This window comes from Eleginops maclovinus, chromosome 13, assembly GCF_036324505.1.
Source record: "Eleginops maclovinus isolate JMC-PN-2008 ecotype Puerto Natales chromosome 13, JC_Emac_rtc_rv5, whole genome shotgun sequence".
Taxonomy (NCBI): Eukaryota; Metazoa; Chordata; class Actinopteri; order Perciformes; family Eleginopidae; genus Eleginops; species Eleginops maclovinus.
In genome coordinates, this window is record NC_086361.1 from 15,150,340 (window position 1) to 15,169,666 (window position 19,327).

The following is a 19,327-nucleotide window of genomic DNA, read 5'->3' on the forward strand; positions in this document are numbered from 1 at the left end:
CTGGTTTCAGACAGAGGGTGAAAAGAGGTGCTGCAGCACAGGCAGTATGAGAAAAATAAATACCTGTTTTGAACATTAAAGCATGGAAACAGTAGAGGCAAAAAATACAAATATGAAACTTGAAAATTAGCATAATGGGGCACCTTTAACACTGTTTTAATCTCTGGGTGTCCGCTTTATACGTTAATTGTTGGGTAAATTAAATGTCAGGAAAATAGCCAAATATGCTCTGCACAACATCCTTAAGCACAAGTTCATGTGTTCAGACTTTTCTTTTAATAATCAACTGTCCATTTTTACTTTTGCTAGAAAAATTATGACTCAATTCATCAAGTAAATAATACTGTTACAGTCTAATCATTTTTGAATGGAGTCTTAATACAGCAGGATGTTTGCAAGGGTCCTCCTGCTGAGCAGAGCGGCATGCAGAGAAAACACTGAGTTGTTTAATAATGTTTGAACATTGAGTCTCTGTGCAGTTTATCACACATCGATGTTAAAAACCCACAGGGGAACATTCTCGCTGTATTACTGTATCCCTCTGTGAATCTGCGTTCCTCTGCTGCCTGTATCCACCCATCTCTTTTATTACCTCCACTTCTCCTTTACCAATGACTTCCTATTAGCTGCCTTCTTCTCTTGAAACATACTGCTAGGTTTTTTTTTTACTTTTCTGGAACACATCATAGGAAAGTGGGCATAAATGGCGGGAAGAGGACCCTTGTCTAAAAGTTAAGATTAAAGGAGTGAAGGTCAAAGGTCAAAGTCACACCTTCATACAACTAAGTCGGTCTCTTTCACATACACAACTTTTGTCAGACAATGAACAATGGACCATGCTATTTGAGATCTACACCATGACCATCATGCACACATAAAAATAGACACCAACAAATAAAACCACATGTTTAGGAGTTTATTGTGACTTAGAGAACACACTTACAGTACACATTTCATCCTGACATCACACACATCAGGCTGTTTGAGATGAAGAAGAAACATGAACAAATATTAGCATCATGTGAATGAGAGAAACACCCTTTAATTTTTTTATGGAATTTGTGGCTTTTGCATCACAACTCTCTGCATCTGCCAGTCTTGATGAATGCTAGTATTCTAATTGAACATATGCAAAATGTGTGACCAGACAGGTCATGGCTAGATAATCTACAATCCATGATATTGCAAGGACTTTTCAAACAGCTTTATCTAGGTAAGATAAAGGCCAGAAGAGTATAGACATGTTTATTGTAATGAACTAGTACTAGTAAAGAGTGTAGTGTTTAAAAAGTTATTTTAGTATGGATTCATATTTACAGAAACACACAGACAGTAGGTAATTTCTTCCCCTTGCACTCGCATCATTAGAACATTAATAAATCAATTCCGATACCAAAACACAGAAACAAAAAAAAGAAAAATATTTTTTATGAAATCAACAATAGTGGGTATTTACTTCCTTAAACAAACAAATCTTTATTTTATAACTAAACATGTTACTAAATAGTACCTTTCAGAAATCAGGTGAGACATGGTGGAAAATGTATGATTCTTTATGACAGATGACACCAAGAAGTGCTTTGTCACCTACCTTTGACATTTATTACAAGTACCTTCTATGTAAGGGATTCCCAAGTAAGTATTTTGTAGTGTTTATACATCACCAGAAATACAAACTCTAATATCGAAGTTCAAAGCCTGGTAATGCTATTCAAAGTCTTTATATTGCAACTTTTTATCAGCTATCTTATTTTTACGTTTGACCTTTGCTCTTAAGTGTTTGGCACAGTACGAAACAGCAAGAAAAAAATATCACTGATTCATGCAGCTAGAGTACACTGTGAAAGGCTGAACTATGAATGGATAGTTAACCAAATGTCTGTACTAAACTAAATTAGCTCATAGCGCACATTTTCTGAAGTCCAAAATATTTGAAAATGAAACAGCGGTTAATAAACGTCCAGTCGAGAAAACCCTCTTAAACCCCTTGTTCTGTTTTTATCTTGACAAACATAATGAGCACGAGTATGAAAGTATATTACATTTATGTAATGAAGAATATTGACTATCATATGAAAGATATTACATGGGCCTGTTAATAACCCATATTAACCCAAAGTCATAGGCCTACCTTTTTTAAATTTAAACACATTTTCACAAAACTGTCATAAAAAGTATGCTATTACCCTCTAAGGATCAACGTGTATGATATGATATTCGCATGAAGCCAAAAATGGAGTGACTGTAGTTTGAAAAAGTACCCGCTTCATCCGGGGACTTTGGCCCATAGAGCATGCACACATGAGTTTTTTCCTTAACCCCCGCCTCTTTATCATTTGACCGGATAGGGGATCCTGTCTTTTCCAATTTAAAATAAGAAAAAGTCTATTGGAGCCAAATTGACGCCACAGAATATAAAGGAATGTAGTACCACTGTTAAGCCACAGCAAGAATTTGCTTCAACGGCCGGCACACTTCCTCGGGGCTTGTTCACACCTAGATAGGGAGCTGAACCTCTACCACAGAGTCCGCCAAGTTGCACCACCATGTTTCAACAGTAGCCCAGAACGGAGAAACCAGATTCCAGCTCTAGAGAGGGCCTTTAACTTTAAGTTCTAAGACTTTTTTGGAAAAGGGAAGGGTGAACAGAGGGATATTTAGTTGCACTCTTCAACCTCCGCACTAGATGGTACTAAATCCTTTACACCGGTCCTCAAAAAAATGACAACTAAAACATGGGGGTTTATGATTTTAGGTGTCCTCTGTTACCATGGAAGCAACTAAATGTTTTATCTCTGTTTTGCCGTCGGCAAACACACATACCGCTGATTGGCAGATTGCACGGACCTGAGACACACAGACACACAGACACACAGACACAGACACACACACACACACACACACACACACACACACACACACACACACACACACACACACACACACACACACACACACACACACACACACACACACACACACACACACACACACACACACCATGGGGCTAACTCTGCAATCTGGATGGCCTGCCGCTCTTCATCCTTCAGCAGCCCCTAGTCAAAACCAACAGAGGCAGGAAGATCTTAAAATATTTCCCCCGCCATCTTACTTTCTCAAACCTTTTCCTCTAAACCGCTCCCTCTACCCTCTCAATTTTTTCTAACTATCATCCTCCTTTTTGTTCTTACTGGTAACACAACGACCTGGTCTACTTTGGGACTACCTGCCCAAATCTGCTGAATTGATATTCAGCGCTCTTGCCATTGAATAACAAGTGGAATAAAGTTGTTATTTCTTCCAACACAATTCTTAGGCAATCAGAAAAAGATTGGGATTTGGAAAAATCTGGAAACACGCAGCTGAATTAACAAAAACATCAATGAAGTCAACAGAAATTGAACACAGAGAACCTTTAACCACAATGTCCAAGAGGCTGAAGTCTCAGTTCATATATTCAGGCGGGCAGGCATGCCTTCTTGTGGTTTTCCTACATGGTTATTCCCTTATAATATCCTTTTTCAGTTCTTGGAGTTGAGTCCAGCCCCTCTCCACTTATCCAGCTAGATGTCAGAGCTTTGAAAATATTGGGTAGGTACATCAAAGATAGGTAAAAATCCTTTAAACTGATCTTGTTTCACTCAGGTTTCCCATCTCTCCCTGTGTTAAACATCAGTTCTTACTGCTTTGCTCAATATTTATGCTATACACAGGTGAGGTTTTGCTCTTCAAAACATGGGCTCATTTCTTCATACCTATCCAAAATCTTCAATTATTGATTAGTTTCTAGCAAGAGGAAGGGCTGTGATTCCTTCTCAAATTCCTCTGAATTTTCCCCTCCCTCCAAAATGTCTCTGCCCTCTATCATCTGTCGCTTTTACACTTTTTGCTGCATCTCTATCTGTTGGCCCTGTCTGCTCTGGCCCTTCCCGTTCATCTGGTACATTGAGCTCTTCTTCTGTTTGTGGCAGTAGCACCACACCCCAACGATCACCGCCGTGGCGATCGCACACACCGCCACGATTATGGCGGCGACCGTGGGACCTCGGCTTGAGGAGCTTGGAGGGCAGTTCTCGCCCGTACAGATTGCCTCTCCCATCTCTCCCTCTGCATCGCCCCTCTCGCCAGTCTCCCCTGGCAGGATGTGTATGGTGTGCTCTTCCGTAACACCGCTTTCGCTGTCTTGCATCGGGGGAACTGGGCCATGATCCAGGAAGGGGTGCTGGGAGAGGTCGTCCTGCCAGGAGTGGGTCGGAGCTGCCTGTTGGGTGTCGTAGTCCAGGGTGTCTGAGTGTGAGGGGGAATCAGAGGGCTGTGAGGGAGCTGCGGTGGGGATGAAGCCTGGCAACATTTTCTCCACTCCTCCCTGAGCTAAAGCAGGCTCCGTGGTGTGAGACTCAGGCATATCTGGTAAGCTGGTGTAAGGGACGGGTCTACCAACTTCTACCTCATTAGGTCTGTCAGTTGTCCTCACATCTGTCCCCTTGGCTGTATCCTCCGGTCTCACCTTTTCCGTTGTGGAGTCGCCTTTCTCTGTATCCTCCAGGTGGACAGGGTAGCCATCCAGCCAGGTGTCGTCTGTAGGGGCCTCTTCTTCTGCTGTAACGTTCTGTTTTATATCCGTCTCTTGAGAAAAGATCACACGCTGGTGACTGTCATTGTCATCTTCGTGGCTGTCATTGTCATCATGTTCATGGTCGTCGTGTTCATGGCTGTTGTGTTCATGGTCATCGTGTTCATGGTCATCGTGTTCATGGTCATCGTGTTCATGGTCCTCGTGTTCATGGTCCTCGTGTTCATGGCTATGGTGTTCATGGTCATCGTGTTCATGGTCCTGGTGGTCATCGGGGTGATCATGGTCATCGTGGTCATCATGGTCATCGTGTGCACCGTCGTCGGTGTCATGGTCAACGTGGTCATGGTCATGGTGATCATCGTTATCTTCCTCCTCTGGATCATAATGCTCCTCTTGGTCAACACTGTCAACAGGGTCAGGATGTTCTTTAGATTCATCAGGACGTTCTCGATCATGGTCCTCTCGATCGCCAGTCACATCTTCATGCTCTTCGTAGCTTTCATGTTCATCGTAAGTATCGTCGTACTCTTGACCTCCGTAGGGAACGCGATCCTGGTTGTCTTCGTGTTCACCCATGTCATAATGGTCTTCACGCTCGTCTGCATCTTTGTGGCGATCCCGTCTGTCCAGGTCATCAATCTGAGCTGGAATGTAATGCTTCACATGATCATCGCCGTCATCTTCCTCCTGGTGACTCTGCTCACCGTCATCATGGCCGTCCAGGTCGTCATGGTCGTCAACATCAACTGGATGCTGGTGGTGGTTTGTTTCTTGACTGTCATGCTCTTTGCTCTCCTCTGATTGAGCGCCTGAGGATCTCTGTGTGGTTGGAGTGACTGGATTGGTGGAGGCGGGACGTCCCTCGTCCTGGAAGGCCTCAGAGGGGAACCAGAAGAGGTGTTTCTGGGAGAGAAGAGACACAGGTGCTTCTGTGGCTGCAGCTTCATCAGTCTTGACCAAATCACTCCTCTCTTGCTCCCACTGCGGATGTCCTATGAAGTCCTCGACAGCACGCTCCTCCTCTTTCTCCCCTCCTGCTACCACAAATGTTGTATCGATCACCTCCTCTTCCACTTCAGGCACTCCATGGTGGTCTTGATGCTCCTCCTCCATTTCGACATTAAGGCTTGTCTCTTGTTGCACCTGACGCCTTTGCCCCTGTTGGTATTCAGCTCGGTGCACCTTCTCGTACACCTCACCCTGAGCCTCCGCTGGCCTCTCGTTGTGGTGCTTTGCCTCTCCATAGGAATCTGGAAACTTGTCCTCGTAGTCTACGTGACTTTCAGTCTCATCTACAGAAACACAAGGAAACACTTGATCAGGGGAGGAGTCTACATCAAATATTATGTTTACTTTTTTTCTTTTAATTTTATTTAACCAAGAATAAAAGACTCCAAGAAAAAAAATCTCTTTTAACAGATTGCACTTGTCAAGACGGACAGCAGCCAAAGGAAAGTTATTTTGTCTTTTAAAAGTGAGGCAATCTCAGAGGGTTTTTAAGAGCAGTATTTCAAGAAGATTTTTTTTTCTCACAAATGTAAGAGTTTTAATATTGTAAGTGTTTATGAGAGTCAATCTGTTCTACTAGCCTTTTTATATTTATCTTTTTCATAAAAATTGTATCTTATCTTCTTATACCTGCAATTTCATGTTAATCGGGATGAAGGTATCGAACAATTTTATTAAAAATAAATATTTTTCAAGGGATTGTAGTGAAGTAAAACATTTAATTATCGTGACTCTATTTTGGGACTGTTCAGAAACTCCTGCTGTAGCGCACAAACATGACAACGACCCTGTGAGCTAACCATTGACACAGGCCTGCCTTTCTGCTTTCACTGACAATTCTTGCCCTCTTCTTCCTCTGCTATGAACCGGGCCACACTATGGCATGTCACACTGAGGTGTCATTGCAGCCATTTCGAACTCACAAGTGAGACTCTGTTTTCCAAAAAAAGCTTTAGAGTCACCGCCCGATCACCTCACAACACTGGAAGCTAACAAGTAAGAAGTGAGGAGGTCTAGCTCAAGCTTTGAAGAGTACGAACAAAAGGGGGGCTTTCTGTTTCCAGCTTTGCTCTATTTTTTTCCTGTTCCTGCAAAATAAACACCTCTTACCTTTGACACAAATCTCCACTAATCCGTACCACTCTCCACAGCTGTCACACAGCAGGCTGAACGCACTGCGTCCACTGGGCATGACATGACCGGGCAAACATGTGTACAGCAGTTCGTCTCCCAACTCATACCCAGAGTGCTCCTGGAGATGAGCGTTAGGAAAGGATGGAGGGTCACCACACGCCACATCTGTCAACAACACAAACAGGATTAAACAGCAGCGTTAATGAAACATGACTCATTATAATTATTATCCAGTTTTACAGCATCATTATCCCATTTGTAAACAGAAAGAGATTAGAATGACGCAAGGGGCGGCAAGCAAGGGCTTTGTGGTAAATGTGGATGTCATTTTGACAAACAAAGCCACAAACAATGCTACTGGAATGAGATAAAGGCTATGTATTGTCTTGACTCTGGTCTTATTTTTTATGGTAATTATAAAGAGGCAACACAGTTAATTTGAAAAATAATAAAAATGTTGTTATTTCTATTATATCCTACTTTCTAAAAGTAAAACAATGCTCTATTAAAAAAATGCATTGTTGTTTATTGTCTTTAAAGTGCTCTAAAGTGGACATTTAACATCTACATAATGTACATATGATTGTAATATAAATAATTTCACAGATATATTAAAGTCTTGAGCTTAGTTTAGCCTGTAAAACATCTTTTTTTGGGGGGGCAACCAGTGCCTTTAATATAGTGCAGTTCAGAAATGGGGAGACAAAGGGGGATGACGCACGGCAAAGGGACTCTTACCACTAAGCTATACAACGGCCGTAATACATCTTTTAACCTAATGTTTTACAGGGTAAATGTGGAGCTGAAATAAATGTTGAAATGAAAAGTATACAGCACAGCAGTATACAGTAAAATAACAGAATTTATTAAATTGTGTGTAATTAAAAAAAAAAATGCATGTAAGAATTGGGCTAGCATGTCCCTTATACCACCTTTCATAACTATAACCCCCCCCCCCCCCATTTAAAATCCAGGCCAGTGTGGCCAATTCATGGATCAAGTAATACCTTCACATACTCAAATATTCACGAGGAGGCTGAAAAGTGTTTTTTTACGACAGATTTCAGTAGAAACATAGAACTGGCAAGCACACACACACACACACACACACACACACACACACACACACACACACACACACACACACACACACACTGGCAGGATGGAGAGTTTTGAAAGTAAAAGATGGAAGGAACGCAGAACACACACTCTTCACACCTCAGTAAATATCTCAGGAAAGTTGTACACACACACACGCACACACGCACACACACACACACACACACACACACACACACACACACACACACACACACACACACACACACACACACACACACACACACACACACACACACACACACACACACACACACACTGGCAGGATGGAGAGTGTTGAAAGTAGAAGATGGAAGGAACGCAGAACACACACTCTTCACACCTCAGTAAATATCTCACACACCACCACCACACACACACAAATTGTATTTGTGTGTGTGTGTGTGTGTGTGTGTGTGTGTGGTGGATTTACTGACCCCTATCTTTGATACAGAAGGCATCCAGGTTTGCAGAGTCCTCTGTGGCATTTTCTGTTCTCACTTCCACTGCTTTCAGTGTAGTGCCCGGAACGTTACACACCATCATCCTAGATAGATAAACACAAAAGCACTCATTAATTACAATGTGATTGCAAATGGCCAAACAGTCAAACATTTAAACGTGCTTAAAATAATCTAGGTTTAAGGGTGGTTATCAATGAACCCAGTGTGTTTACTTTTAATACACTATCACATTCCACAAGCAATGCATACATACTTGGGTTGCATTTATCCCAAGTGGTTGAGTGTAATAAGTAACGACTCCACACTCCATTGTGGTATTTTATGGTATTTAATTAACATTTTGAGGTGGTTAATTGTTGAATCATCTACTCCCTTTATTTGACAACTTAAGTGACTATTTAGTTTTTAGATTGAGATTAAACACAAAAAAACACACAAGAAAAACAATACATTTCTAGACAGTGTTGCTGAATACTCTAATCTGATTGGTGAATTACAGAATACATCAGTCTGTTATCTTTCTATAGCAGACCACCGCCGTTCTGATGGTAGACTCTGGAGAAATAGGTTGGGAACCACTACATTAAATACCTTTAGCATACAAACTAGCGTCACCTTAAGCAGTATTATCAGTCTCATGATGTCAAATATTATTATAACATTACACTACTGATAAAAGTGAAGGGACATTTCTGTAGAATAGTATCACACATAAAGCAGCAGCTTTAGTTTATATATGTATGCGGGTAATATGACGACATACGCAAACAGATATATACAGTACTGCTCTTTGTCTCTTATTCAAATATTATTACGGAATGACATCAGTGTCCAGAAACACACATCAAGGCTCAGACATGCTGCAGTATCAGCAGCTGTAGCCCGTAACACAATATTATCACACTAAGGTCATTAATAGATGTTCCCATGTAGGAGCCTTTAGTTACAACCAACTTCATACAGCACAATCACAACATTAGGGACTTAATACAACACATTCCACAGACACAAAATGAGTAACGCCTACAAGCAGCAGTAGCAAAGAAATGCAGAGTAAATAGTCTATTTTTGATTCCACGTTGAAGTTTATAGCACCATTAGCCTATTTGTCATCCAAAAGAACCAGATAAGACTGACTCGAACTTTCCAGACGGATCAAATTAAGTTCCCATATCACCGTCATGTGGACAGAAAATTCAAACTTCAGAAACATCATTAAAAGTTAGACATGTACACTTTTCATAATATTGCACGGTAATATTTCCAATCAAGCATCATTAAAGGGATACGTGTGTGTGTGTGTGTGTGTGTGTGTGTGTGTGTGTGTGTGTGTGTGTGTCTATGTGTGGGTGGGTGTTTGCAGCAAGTAAGTTAATCAAAGCGTCAGTAATTGGAAAGAATTTGACTGGCAGAGCAGTAAGTCTGAGAGAAGTAGTGTGAGTCATGCTGCATGCTTGTGCCATGCTAACTTCAGCTTATAAGGACAAAAATCTGAGGGAGAAACAGGCTGCAAAACCGAAATCGCCAAGAAAACATTCGGAGAGAGACAAAAAGCAGACTGTTTTAACATTAACTTGCTCCAGGCATCTTTGTGTGTGTGTGTGTGTGTGTGTGTGTGTGTGTGTGTGTGTGTGTGTGTGTGTGTGTGTGTGTGTGTGTGTGTGTGTGTGTGTGTGTGTGTGTGTGTGTGTGTGTGTGTGTGTGTGTGTGTGTGTGTAACAAAATACAGGAAAGTTAAAACCCTAAAAAGCACAATAGTGTCACGATTTGTCTGATTGTCCGGGTTTTATTTTGAAAAGCGTGCACTCCCCTAGTTATTTCTGGTTCTATTTCCTGTCTCTGTGTTCCCCTCTTTTTTGATTACCTGCTTGTGTTCACCTGGTGCTCCTGTGTTTTTCCTCCCTCCCCACCTGTGTCTTGTCTTTGTGATCACTGTTCAAGTTTTCAAGTTCAGTTTGTCCTTCAGTTGTGATTAGATCCTAGTCGATTTTGGATGTCTAATCCAGGGAGTGTTCCGATCTGTATTGCTTAGTCTCATGGCCTTGAAATAAAGGTATTGTTTCTCGTATCTGTTTAACCCTGTGACTTTCCTGCATTTGGGTCCTGCCTGCTTTGCTCCCCCTGACAAATAGGGCCCCTTTAACAACACATTGCTCCAGTAGGCATGTCTACAGTATATAAATGTATGTAAGTTTGGATAAAAGTGTCAGCCAAATGCAATGTAGACTAATGTCATGTAATTAAAGGGAAAACTCAGATATGTGTCAGTAGATGAGTCAGCTGGTATTTTTGTGTTTGGTTGCCGGGAAGCAGATCTCTGACAGGTAAGAGGACAACGTTAAGGTAGGAGAGTCACTCTGAGAAGCATTTTGTATTATGCAATAGACCTAAAAAATTCAAGGACTAAAGGTTTACTGGCACTAACACCACAGCGTTACTAGCGGAAGTCATAGGAGGCAAGTGAAAAAAAAAGATTGGTATTCTGATGAGTCAAGAATAGATAAAAGGGGAAAAAGGTTATGAACGGATAATCTTTTTAAGTGTTTTTTTTTTTTATTTGAAAACGTTTTGGCAGGTTACTAAATGCTTTGGTTGTATGTTTAACTAATTAGTATTGCAACATAAACTACCATGACACCTGGCCATTTCATAAAAAGGAGACAAAGACGCATTTTCTTATCAAAATGTTTGTTTTCATAACTTGTTTTCATAGCTCCCTCCTACAGATAAGAGTATTTTAAGAAACTAAGAAATACAACCCTGGCAAATCCCTTTTTTTTGTCCCTTTGATCAAAGTTTGATAATTGATCACTAGAATTTTTATTTTTCACTTGCCTCTGTATTAAGACTCTTAGATTTCTTAAAATAAAAAAAGGTACATCCAAGGAAATGAAATGTTATGAGCCAAAATATGTGCACCACCTTGCTCTTGGCGCATGACTTCCTCCAAAATATGAAAAAACTCTGATTATCCACTCAGAGTTGGGGCGGGGCTCAAGATCAAGACAGAATAGAAGAAGGTGTGGGTTAAAAGGATACACTCGGGTTATACAGACACCAACATATGGGTGATACACTGTGAAACATGGTAAGAGGGTGTGAAAGCTGATGTCCACTGGCCATCACCAAGACAGCACGGAGTGTAACAAAAGAAAAAAATGTGTCAACTTTTCCTCCGACAAGACATTCGTCATCCTTAGACACCATTTTGAAGCAGGTTCAGTTTCATATCACTGGACTGTTCATTCATTGTCCAAGTCTTTGCATAATAAGTCATCATTTACTTGAAGAGGCAATGTAGATGGGATGATATATATGAGTGTCCTGTCCAAACTAATTGTAATACAAAATCGTATAAATTATGATCCTGGATACATTACATATGGATTTATAATTACAAGCGTTGATAGGTGAAGCTAAGCAGAATATTTACGTGGGTCATTACATCAGTCAGTGGCATATCATAGCAGCGACATCTGGGGCTAAGCAACGAAGCATAGGAGGAAGTGCAAAAAACTGCAGGTCATCATTGAATGACCACATGAGGCTCGCTACAAAAGGGAGTTAATCTCTATAGACTCCCATATGCCCGACTTTACAACAGAAATACACATTGTCACAAAGCTTATTTTCCTAGCATTTTAAATATACTCAAGCTTCAGTAAAAACATTATTGGTGTGTTGACGCTTTGAGAGTGTTAGCCACTAGCTCTCTGTGTCCCCTTGGCCAGTCTCCCACCAATGGTGCTAATTTTTCTTTTATCCAGGAGTTACAATGGTATAGGTACCAAGATGGCCTTCCCCGAGTCCCTCAGTTTGGGTTTCACAACAGCCATTTTTTTTACTGTATGGGCATAACACTTGACACTTGTTTTTTCTCCTTTCTGTTATGTTGTTTTTTCCCACTTATTTGGAAATGTGGTCCTAGAGAATGTTTTCAACAATCAATTCAGGGCTTCAGTTAGTAAGTTAGTCCTCTGCCGATACATTGATTTTGAAGAATCCAAGGCAACACAATCAACCCACCACCATGTAGGTAACGTCAGCACCATCATCTCATTACCACCAGAGAACAGCATATCCATACTGTCGTCACCTCACTATAAACTAACAGTTTGTCTTCCTGTCTCTCTGCCTGTCTGTCTGCCTCTGTCTCCGGGTGCTGAAAGCTGTGTGTCATGTTACTGTGGAGATGAGAGGTGTAAATGGAGGCAGTTGTCGACATGACACCCCGGCTCAGAATTCCCTCCCTCACCAGGAAGGAACAGAGGAGTCTTTCTCCCGCTCTTCCTCTCTCCCCTTTTTCTCTTTCCCTCCTGAAATGTGTCACTCTCTTCTTCTATCTTCCCACTCTCTCTTTAACTGCCGCTGCTGCCTTTGCTTCCTCTCTCTTTCATCCGTTCCTTCAACCGCCGCTCAAACACACACAGAGGCGCACACACCAATATGACCTTTGACATCTTGAGAAATCTCAAGTCTCCCTACATGTCCCTTGAAACAATGAAGTCCCTCACGCAAAATTACTTATTTTCTTACCCTACTGTGCCTCCGTAGAGCCACCCGCGGCTGCATGGGGAGAAGAAGCACTCCTCCACTGCATGATGCAACTCCTCTGCTGAGGCCAGACGGGCATGTCGGGCGGCACAAGCCCCCTCTGCATCTCTGAAGCCCTGCAGGCCCGAGGTGTTCCTCAGGTCCAACAGGAACACTCGACCTGAGGAGAGAAAGAGCGAGACGGAAACCTATAAATCTTCTTATACAATCTTATTCACCTTATATATTCACATATCTACCCCAATATAGAATATTTAAAAACAGAGTAGAAGAGAATATAGAGCTTTTGATGCTTAGTTCACTTGTGTGTTCGTGCATGTTGCAAACATGGGTCCTGATTTTAAAAACCAAGTGTTATTATTCACTAAGTTTTGTTTTCCAACGTTTGTTATTCATTACATGTTTCATATTACATCTATTTTTCTATTGCTTTATTTTTGTATCTTAAATGTTACTATTATTCCCAAGTGTGTTTTTTTCCCATCCTATTCCCCAGTCATTGTTCATCTATACCTTTTAAATGTTCATTCTATGTCTCTTTTGTTTTATTGTCAAGCACTAATGCTGCATTTCTTGCATGAAAGGTGCTAAATCATTACTATTAATATAATTGTTATTATTATATTGCACTAAGTTGGGTTTACATTTATTGGGAATACATAGGAAAGGTTGCTCGAAGTGAAGCAGGTTGTCTGATTTATTTGATGTGAAAGGGTACTGGCAGCAACACAGAAGTATGGATTTTGAGAATGATATTGAAATAGCTTGATTAAATGTGCAATGACACAGTTCTGCATTAGACTACAACAATAATAAATGATCAATTTATCAACACATGCCTTTGGTAATTAAGGTATCAGCATATCATCACATGAAATGATAGTTCCAAATTCATTTCACAACATAATGTAAGCTATATTTTGGTGACGTAACATGGAAATGTGTTTCATACAAGTTTGATTTATGTATGTGTATTGGCTACAGGTGTGGTCACTTTACTGCATCACATGAGCATCATTATCACCTCGTTGTCATGTCATTAGCTGGGTTTCAGAATCACAAAGACATTTGCTTTTATATTTAACATTTTAAATTTGACTATTTGGACATTCATGTATACACAGCCTAAATGTTTACAGATTATTTTATTGTGATTAAATGTTAATTTTGACGCTGAGAGGGAAAATACTTATTAGCCTACAAGATGCAAGACACTAACTTGGGCAGGTGCCAATAACGGTTAGTGCTGAACCATAATCTAACTTTTATGTTTGGAAACCACTTGGATATTGCTATAAAAACTCATAATTATGAGTGGGAACACAATTTGAGTTTTTAATGAATTCATGGCTAGTTGTAAATCAATATCATGTTCTTTCTCTATTGAAAAGGAATACAATATGAACTTACCGTCTGCATTTACAACAGAGATCCCCAAAAGAAAAGCTAGGCATCCAAAGAACAAAGGTAGAACAGTTTTGTTACAACGATCCAACATCTTGTGGCTCAAATTCACTTTTTTATGTTGGAAAACGTATCCAAAAAACTTCCACACGACTTATGTGTGCACAGTCCAGCAGGTCAGAGCGACGGTGGAGAGCGCAGTCCTGTGGTGGACCGAGGAGCAGGTATGCTTGTTGACAGGTCCGGGTGATAACGGAAAGAAAACGGTGAGAGCGTCTCAAGAGCGAGGCGCAGTTTATCTCCCCCAAATACTCGCCCTCGCAAGCAGATGGAGCACCGGTGTGAAAACTCGCGTGTCCCTGTCAGTAAATACGTCACGGCTCAAAATCTTGAGGTTGGGCAAAGGGCGGTAAGAGAGATAGACTGCCGGACTGCTCCTTTACAGAGGAAAAGTGAGGGATAGAAGGAGAGTACCACCTTGTACAACGTGCCTTGGCTGAACTTTTATTACTATCATTATTATTATTATTATTATTATTATTATTATTTTTATTATTATTATTATTATATGTCTTTATTGAACAGGAACCGTGCATACAAATACATCAATCTCATAAAAGAAGAGATATATGCCAGATTTTAGTTCAAATATTCCCTGCCTGGTCAGGTAAACGCATAACAATCAACAAACATTAAAAATTTCCTAGTGCATATAACACTAACCATTAAAACAGATTAAAATACAGATGTATAAAATATAAATACTAGTAAATGTGTGTAAAATAAATAAACCATCCTCCTCCAGAGAGAGAGATTGTTATGAATTGTTGTAAATTCAGTTGTTATATTGTTTTAAATGTGAAGAAGTGTGTGCATTTCTGTGTTAGTTTGGAATTTAACACCCATTGACTAATAAGATGAGTGTGTGTGTGTGTGTGTGTGTGTGTGTGTGTGTGTGTGTGTGTGTGTGTGTGTGTGTGTGTGTGTGTGTGTGTGTGTGTGTGTGTGTGTGTGTGTGTGTGTGTGTGTGTGTGTGTGTGTGTGTGTGTGTGTGTGTGTGTACATCATTATTAATCTTACCTAAGAAGAAGCTCTTTGGGGAGCTTCTTGTTAATGGGGGCTTCATCGCTGTTTGAGAACACCTGCAAAGACACACAAGATAAACAATGAGTGAGTGTGTGTGTGCATGCGTGTGTGTGTGTGTGTGTGTGTGTGTGTGTGTGTTTAAGGTGGACAAAAGTGTCACAGAAAGAAGACACAAGCTGTAACAGAGGCAAAATATAAAACCATGTCCCTACAAAAATACATTATTTGTATTAATTGAACCATCACCACTTTAAATGTGCAGGAATATGACACACTTAAACATATTGGTGTGTGTGTGTGTGTGTGTGTGTGTGTGTGTGTGTATGTGTGTGTGTGTGTGTGTGTGTGTGTGTGTGTGTGTGTGTGTGTGTCCTATATGGTGAGACAGATAAAGACGTAACACCATGGCTGATAGAAAGCTTTTTTTGGAGCTTGCAGCCATTGTTTAAGTGAATCTGCAGGTGAAGATAACCACCCCACATTGTCGAGTACATACAGGATCCACATTGTAAAACCTAAAGCATCTATAAAAATAACATTCCACATCAACAATTAAAGTTATCTCAGTGTGCACATATGCTTTTTATAGATGAATAAATGCACTTTTCTATAGCCTAGAATGCATGTGCACAAAAATCATAAGAGGACAGTGTAAGACTTATGATAATTGTTCCTCCTCTAAGTGATTGCTTGGGGGATTCCTATAAATTCACAAGCAACAATAATGAAATATTAAGAAACTGAAAGCTATTTCTTGAACTGGGAAACACTAGTAGAACAATCATTTTCATCATTGATTAATCTACTTAATATCTTGATCAATTATCTTACAGTTTGGTCCCTAAAATATCATAAAATCTACATGTTTAAGTTGACTTTCCAATAACATTTTTGGTCTTATTTTATTGCTTGTATTCAATGAAGAGACTCATTTATTGACATGTTTTTTTTTTATCATGTTGAGTCAGTGTTGGTGACAATTTGCAGGTACTTTGCTTCATGTTTATGAAGGAGTCACTTTTGCAGTTTACCAAAGAGATGAAAAAGGAAAAAAAGGAGAGAAAATGATGAAATGAAAACAGTACCAAAGGACTTCTCCTGCTTCCTGCAGTAGTAGAGGTGATGTTTGTGCTTTGGAAAAAGACAAAACTGCCAGTGGACAGGAAAAATGTGTGTGTGTGCGCGCGTGTGTGTGTGTGTGTGTGTGTGTGTGTGTGTGTGTGTGTGTGTGTGTGTGTGTGTGTATGTGTGTGTGTGTGCGCGCGTGCGTGCGCTTGTGTCTGTGTGTAAGCTGTAAACTGCAATATATAAATTCCCTTAGGAGTGACACCTTTGTTAAGGATTCACACTTACTTATGACTCTCCATTACTTTATTTCACATCCCCCCTTTTCCTTTTTTTTATAATTCTGCATGTTCACTCTGCCCCAATGGTATTACCCATGCTGCTGCATCGTACTGATGTTCTTTTCGTTGCAGTCACTCTTCTTTATGTTCTCTGTTACACTCTTTTTAATGCACTTCTAAATGGTTTCACCTCCCGTTCAGAGGCTATGGATGAAGGAGTTTAAGGTGTGCTGGGATCCTGACTCATGCACAGGGGGCTATTTTTGAGAGGTGGGGTCATAGAGGAGAAGAAAAGAGAGTGATGGCAAAAAAGGAGAGAGACAGTGATTCACACACGCACCGTCTCAGAAGGGCTGGTGAGAATTATGTTTGCTGCAGGTGTCCTTCACACAGAAGTGTAATCTCACAGGACTTCCATTACCCATCAGACAATCTGGAAGTAAACACACACACACACACACACACACACACACACACACACACACACACACACACACACACACACACACACACACACACACACACACACACACACACACACACACCACAAGATTGCTCTGAGTATGTGTGAGACTGGAGACTTCCCATGTGAGGCATGTCCTGTCAGAATGAGGTGTAATGCAGGTGTGTGTGACTGACTTACCCAGAGGAAATCATTGGTCATACTGGTGCAGCCAGGGGACGGAGGGGAGGGTATGGTTTTGTCTCCATGGCAACAGCCTCCATGAGAAGTGAGGGTCCGGATGAAACAGGATGAGCTTTGAAAGAAAAAAAGTTGAAGCTGTAAAAATTGGATTTAAGAGAGATGATTGATGAGGAATGTGTGTGTGTGTGTGTGTGTGTGTGTGTGTGTGTGTGTGTGTGTGTGTGTGTGTGTGTGTGTGTGTGTGTGTGTGTGTGTGTGTGTGTGTGACAATAAGAGAGTAAAGTTTTTACAAAGCAAATCTATTTTTGTGCCTTGTAAAACTATAGTGATTACATTGCATGATCTAAAACCATTTCATCAAAAAACACCATGAGGGTTTTTACTGTGCTGTAACAATACTGTATATGTGCTTCTGAATCTGCAGATAAATGTATGTTTAAGTTACAGTATACAAGTATGTCAATATGTATAGCACAGTAAATAACACACAAGGATTCAGAATAAAGTAAAAAATAATGGATAGAAAGAATAAATGCAACATACACTGAAATCAAGCAGTAATAAAACAAAATATGTTCAAATAACAAACATGGCAATAAATACAGATGATGAAAAATAGTAAAGTACACCTGTTAACAGTGAACCCCTACATCATTAGAATACATCCATAGAAACCATGTTAAACAGAGACGTCCCTGCCTGACATCAGCGGAGTCCCTGCGATCCTCAGGACACATTCAACACGGAGCTGCCAGTCACAGCAGAGTCAGGACGAGAAGAGCAGGAGCTATTCAAAGAGCTGAGTTAATGAATTTGACTTTCAATGAGAGATTGTTAATTACCATGCAATGCAGTGAGATTGAAATTGTGTTGCATGCAGATGATAGAGATTTAGCACAAGCATTATAAAATGTTTGTGTTCATGCCAAAACGCACACACCTCTGTCTGATCCGTCTCTGTGCTGTATTTATGCCACATTTTCATATCTGTCAATGACATTTCAGAAAAATTGCAATACAAAATGATTGTCTCTTAAGTAAGTTATCTACTGGGGAAGATTTGTGGTCATATGTATTACTGAATTTGTTACATTGTTCACCTGTGCTGTCTCTCCTTTAAGGCCCTTTACAAATTACACACACTGGTGTTTTAACTTAGCCTAATTACACCTCTCCTCAGTAATGTGTGGGTGAACATAAACTGAGTTGACAGACATCCGCCTCACTTTCCTTTAAGAACTTGTAAAGTGGGAGAAATACATGTTTTCCTTATAGGACCTTTTCACAGCAGGCATTTTGGCTTAGCAGGAAACCCACAGCTGTTACTAATCACATTAACAATGGTTCTGCTATATTAAAGTGTCCCTTTAAGTCAGGATGACAGTGAACCAGGATACACGACCTCTGAAACTGAAGGTAGAGGTAATTGTATTTTGTATTTGTGTACATGTATTCATGTACTTCCTACCTATTCTATCACTGGACAGGAATGGTATGAACAAGTATTATGTGAAAAGAAACTACTTGAAAAGCAAAATGGTATATGTTATTGTGTCATTATGTTATTGTTATTATCATAGGTAAAAATTCACAGAAAAGTCTACATAAAGTACTGCATGTCATATCCTGTTTCCTCTGACGTATGTTATATTACAACAATACACATTAAATGATCATCCCCTTAATGCAGAAGTGCAGGATGAAAACAGAAGAGGCTGGTTGCATTAGATCGCCCTCTAGCTGTAAATGCTGACAACGACATGATGATATTTTGTATATTTTTGTCTGTAACACCTGCAATAACTATAAATTAATGGTAGCATTTTCACGTGTTATACAAAAGCGTAATAGTATGAAAAGTAAGTACTTATTGTGTAGATTGGAGAAAAAAAGTGGTATATACATGTGTATGTGTACACAATATGTCTGATGTATCATTGCTGTTGAATTGAATATTTGACATATTAATGACCTGAAAAATAGCTTTCAAATAAATGTAGTGCACTAAACA

The 19,327-nt window shown here is 40.2% G+C and overlaps 1 protein-coding gene across 1 annotated transcript; it reads right to left on the minus strand.

The window, feature by feature from the left end:
• Positions 1-895: 895 nt before the first annotated feature.
• susd5 (sushi domain containing 5) lies at positions 896-14,421 on the minus strand. Its single transcript, XM_063898594.1, has 5 exons — positions 14,245-14,421; positions 12,817-12,994; positions 8,254-8,363; positions 6,695-6,883; positions 896-5,868 (listed from the first exon to the last, which is right to left on the minus strand). Exons 1-5 carry the CDS (start codon positions 14,330-14,332, stop codon positions 3,878-3,880), a joined length of 2,556 nt encoding a protein of 851 aa, XP_063754664.1. The 5' UTR covers positions 14,333-14,421; the 3' UTR covers positions 896-3,877.
• Positions 14,422-19,327: the final 4,906 nt, after the last annotated feature.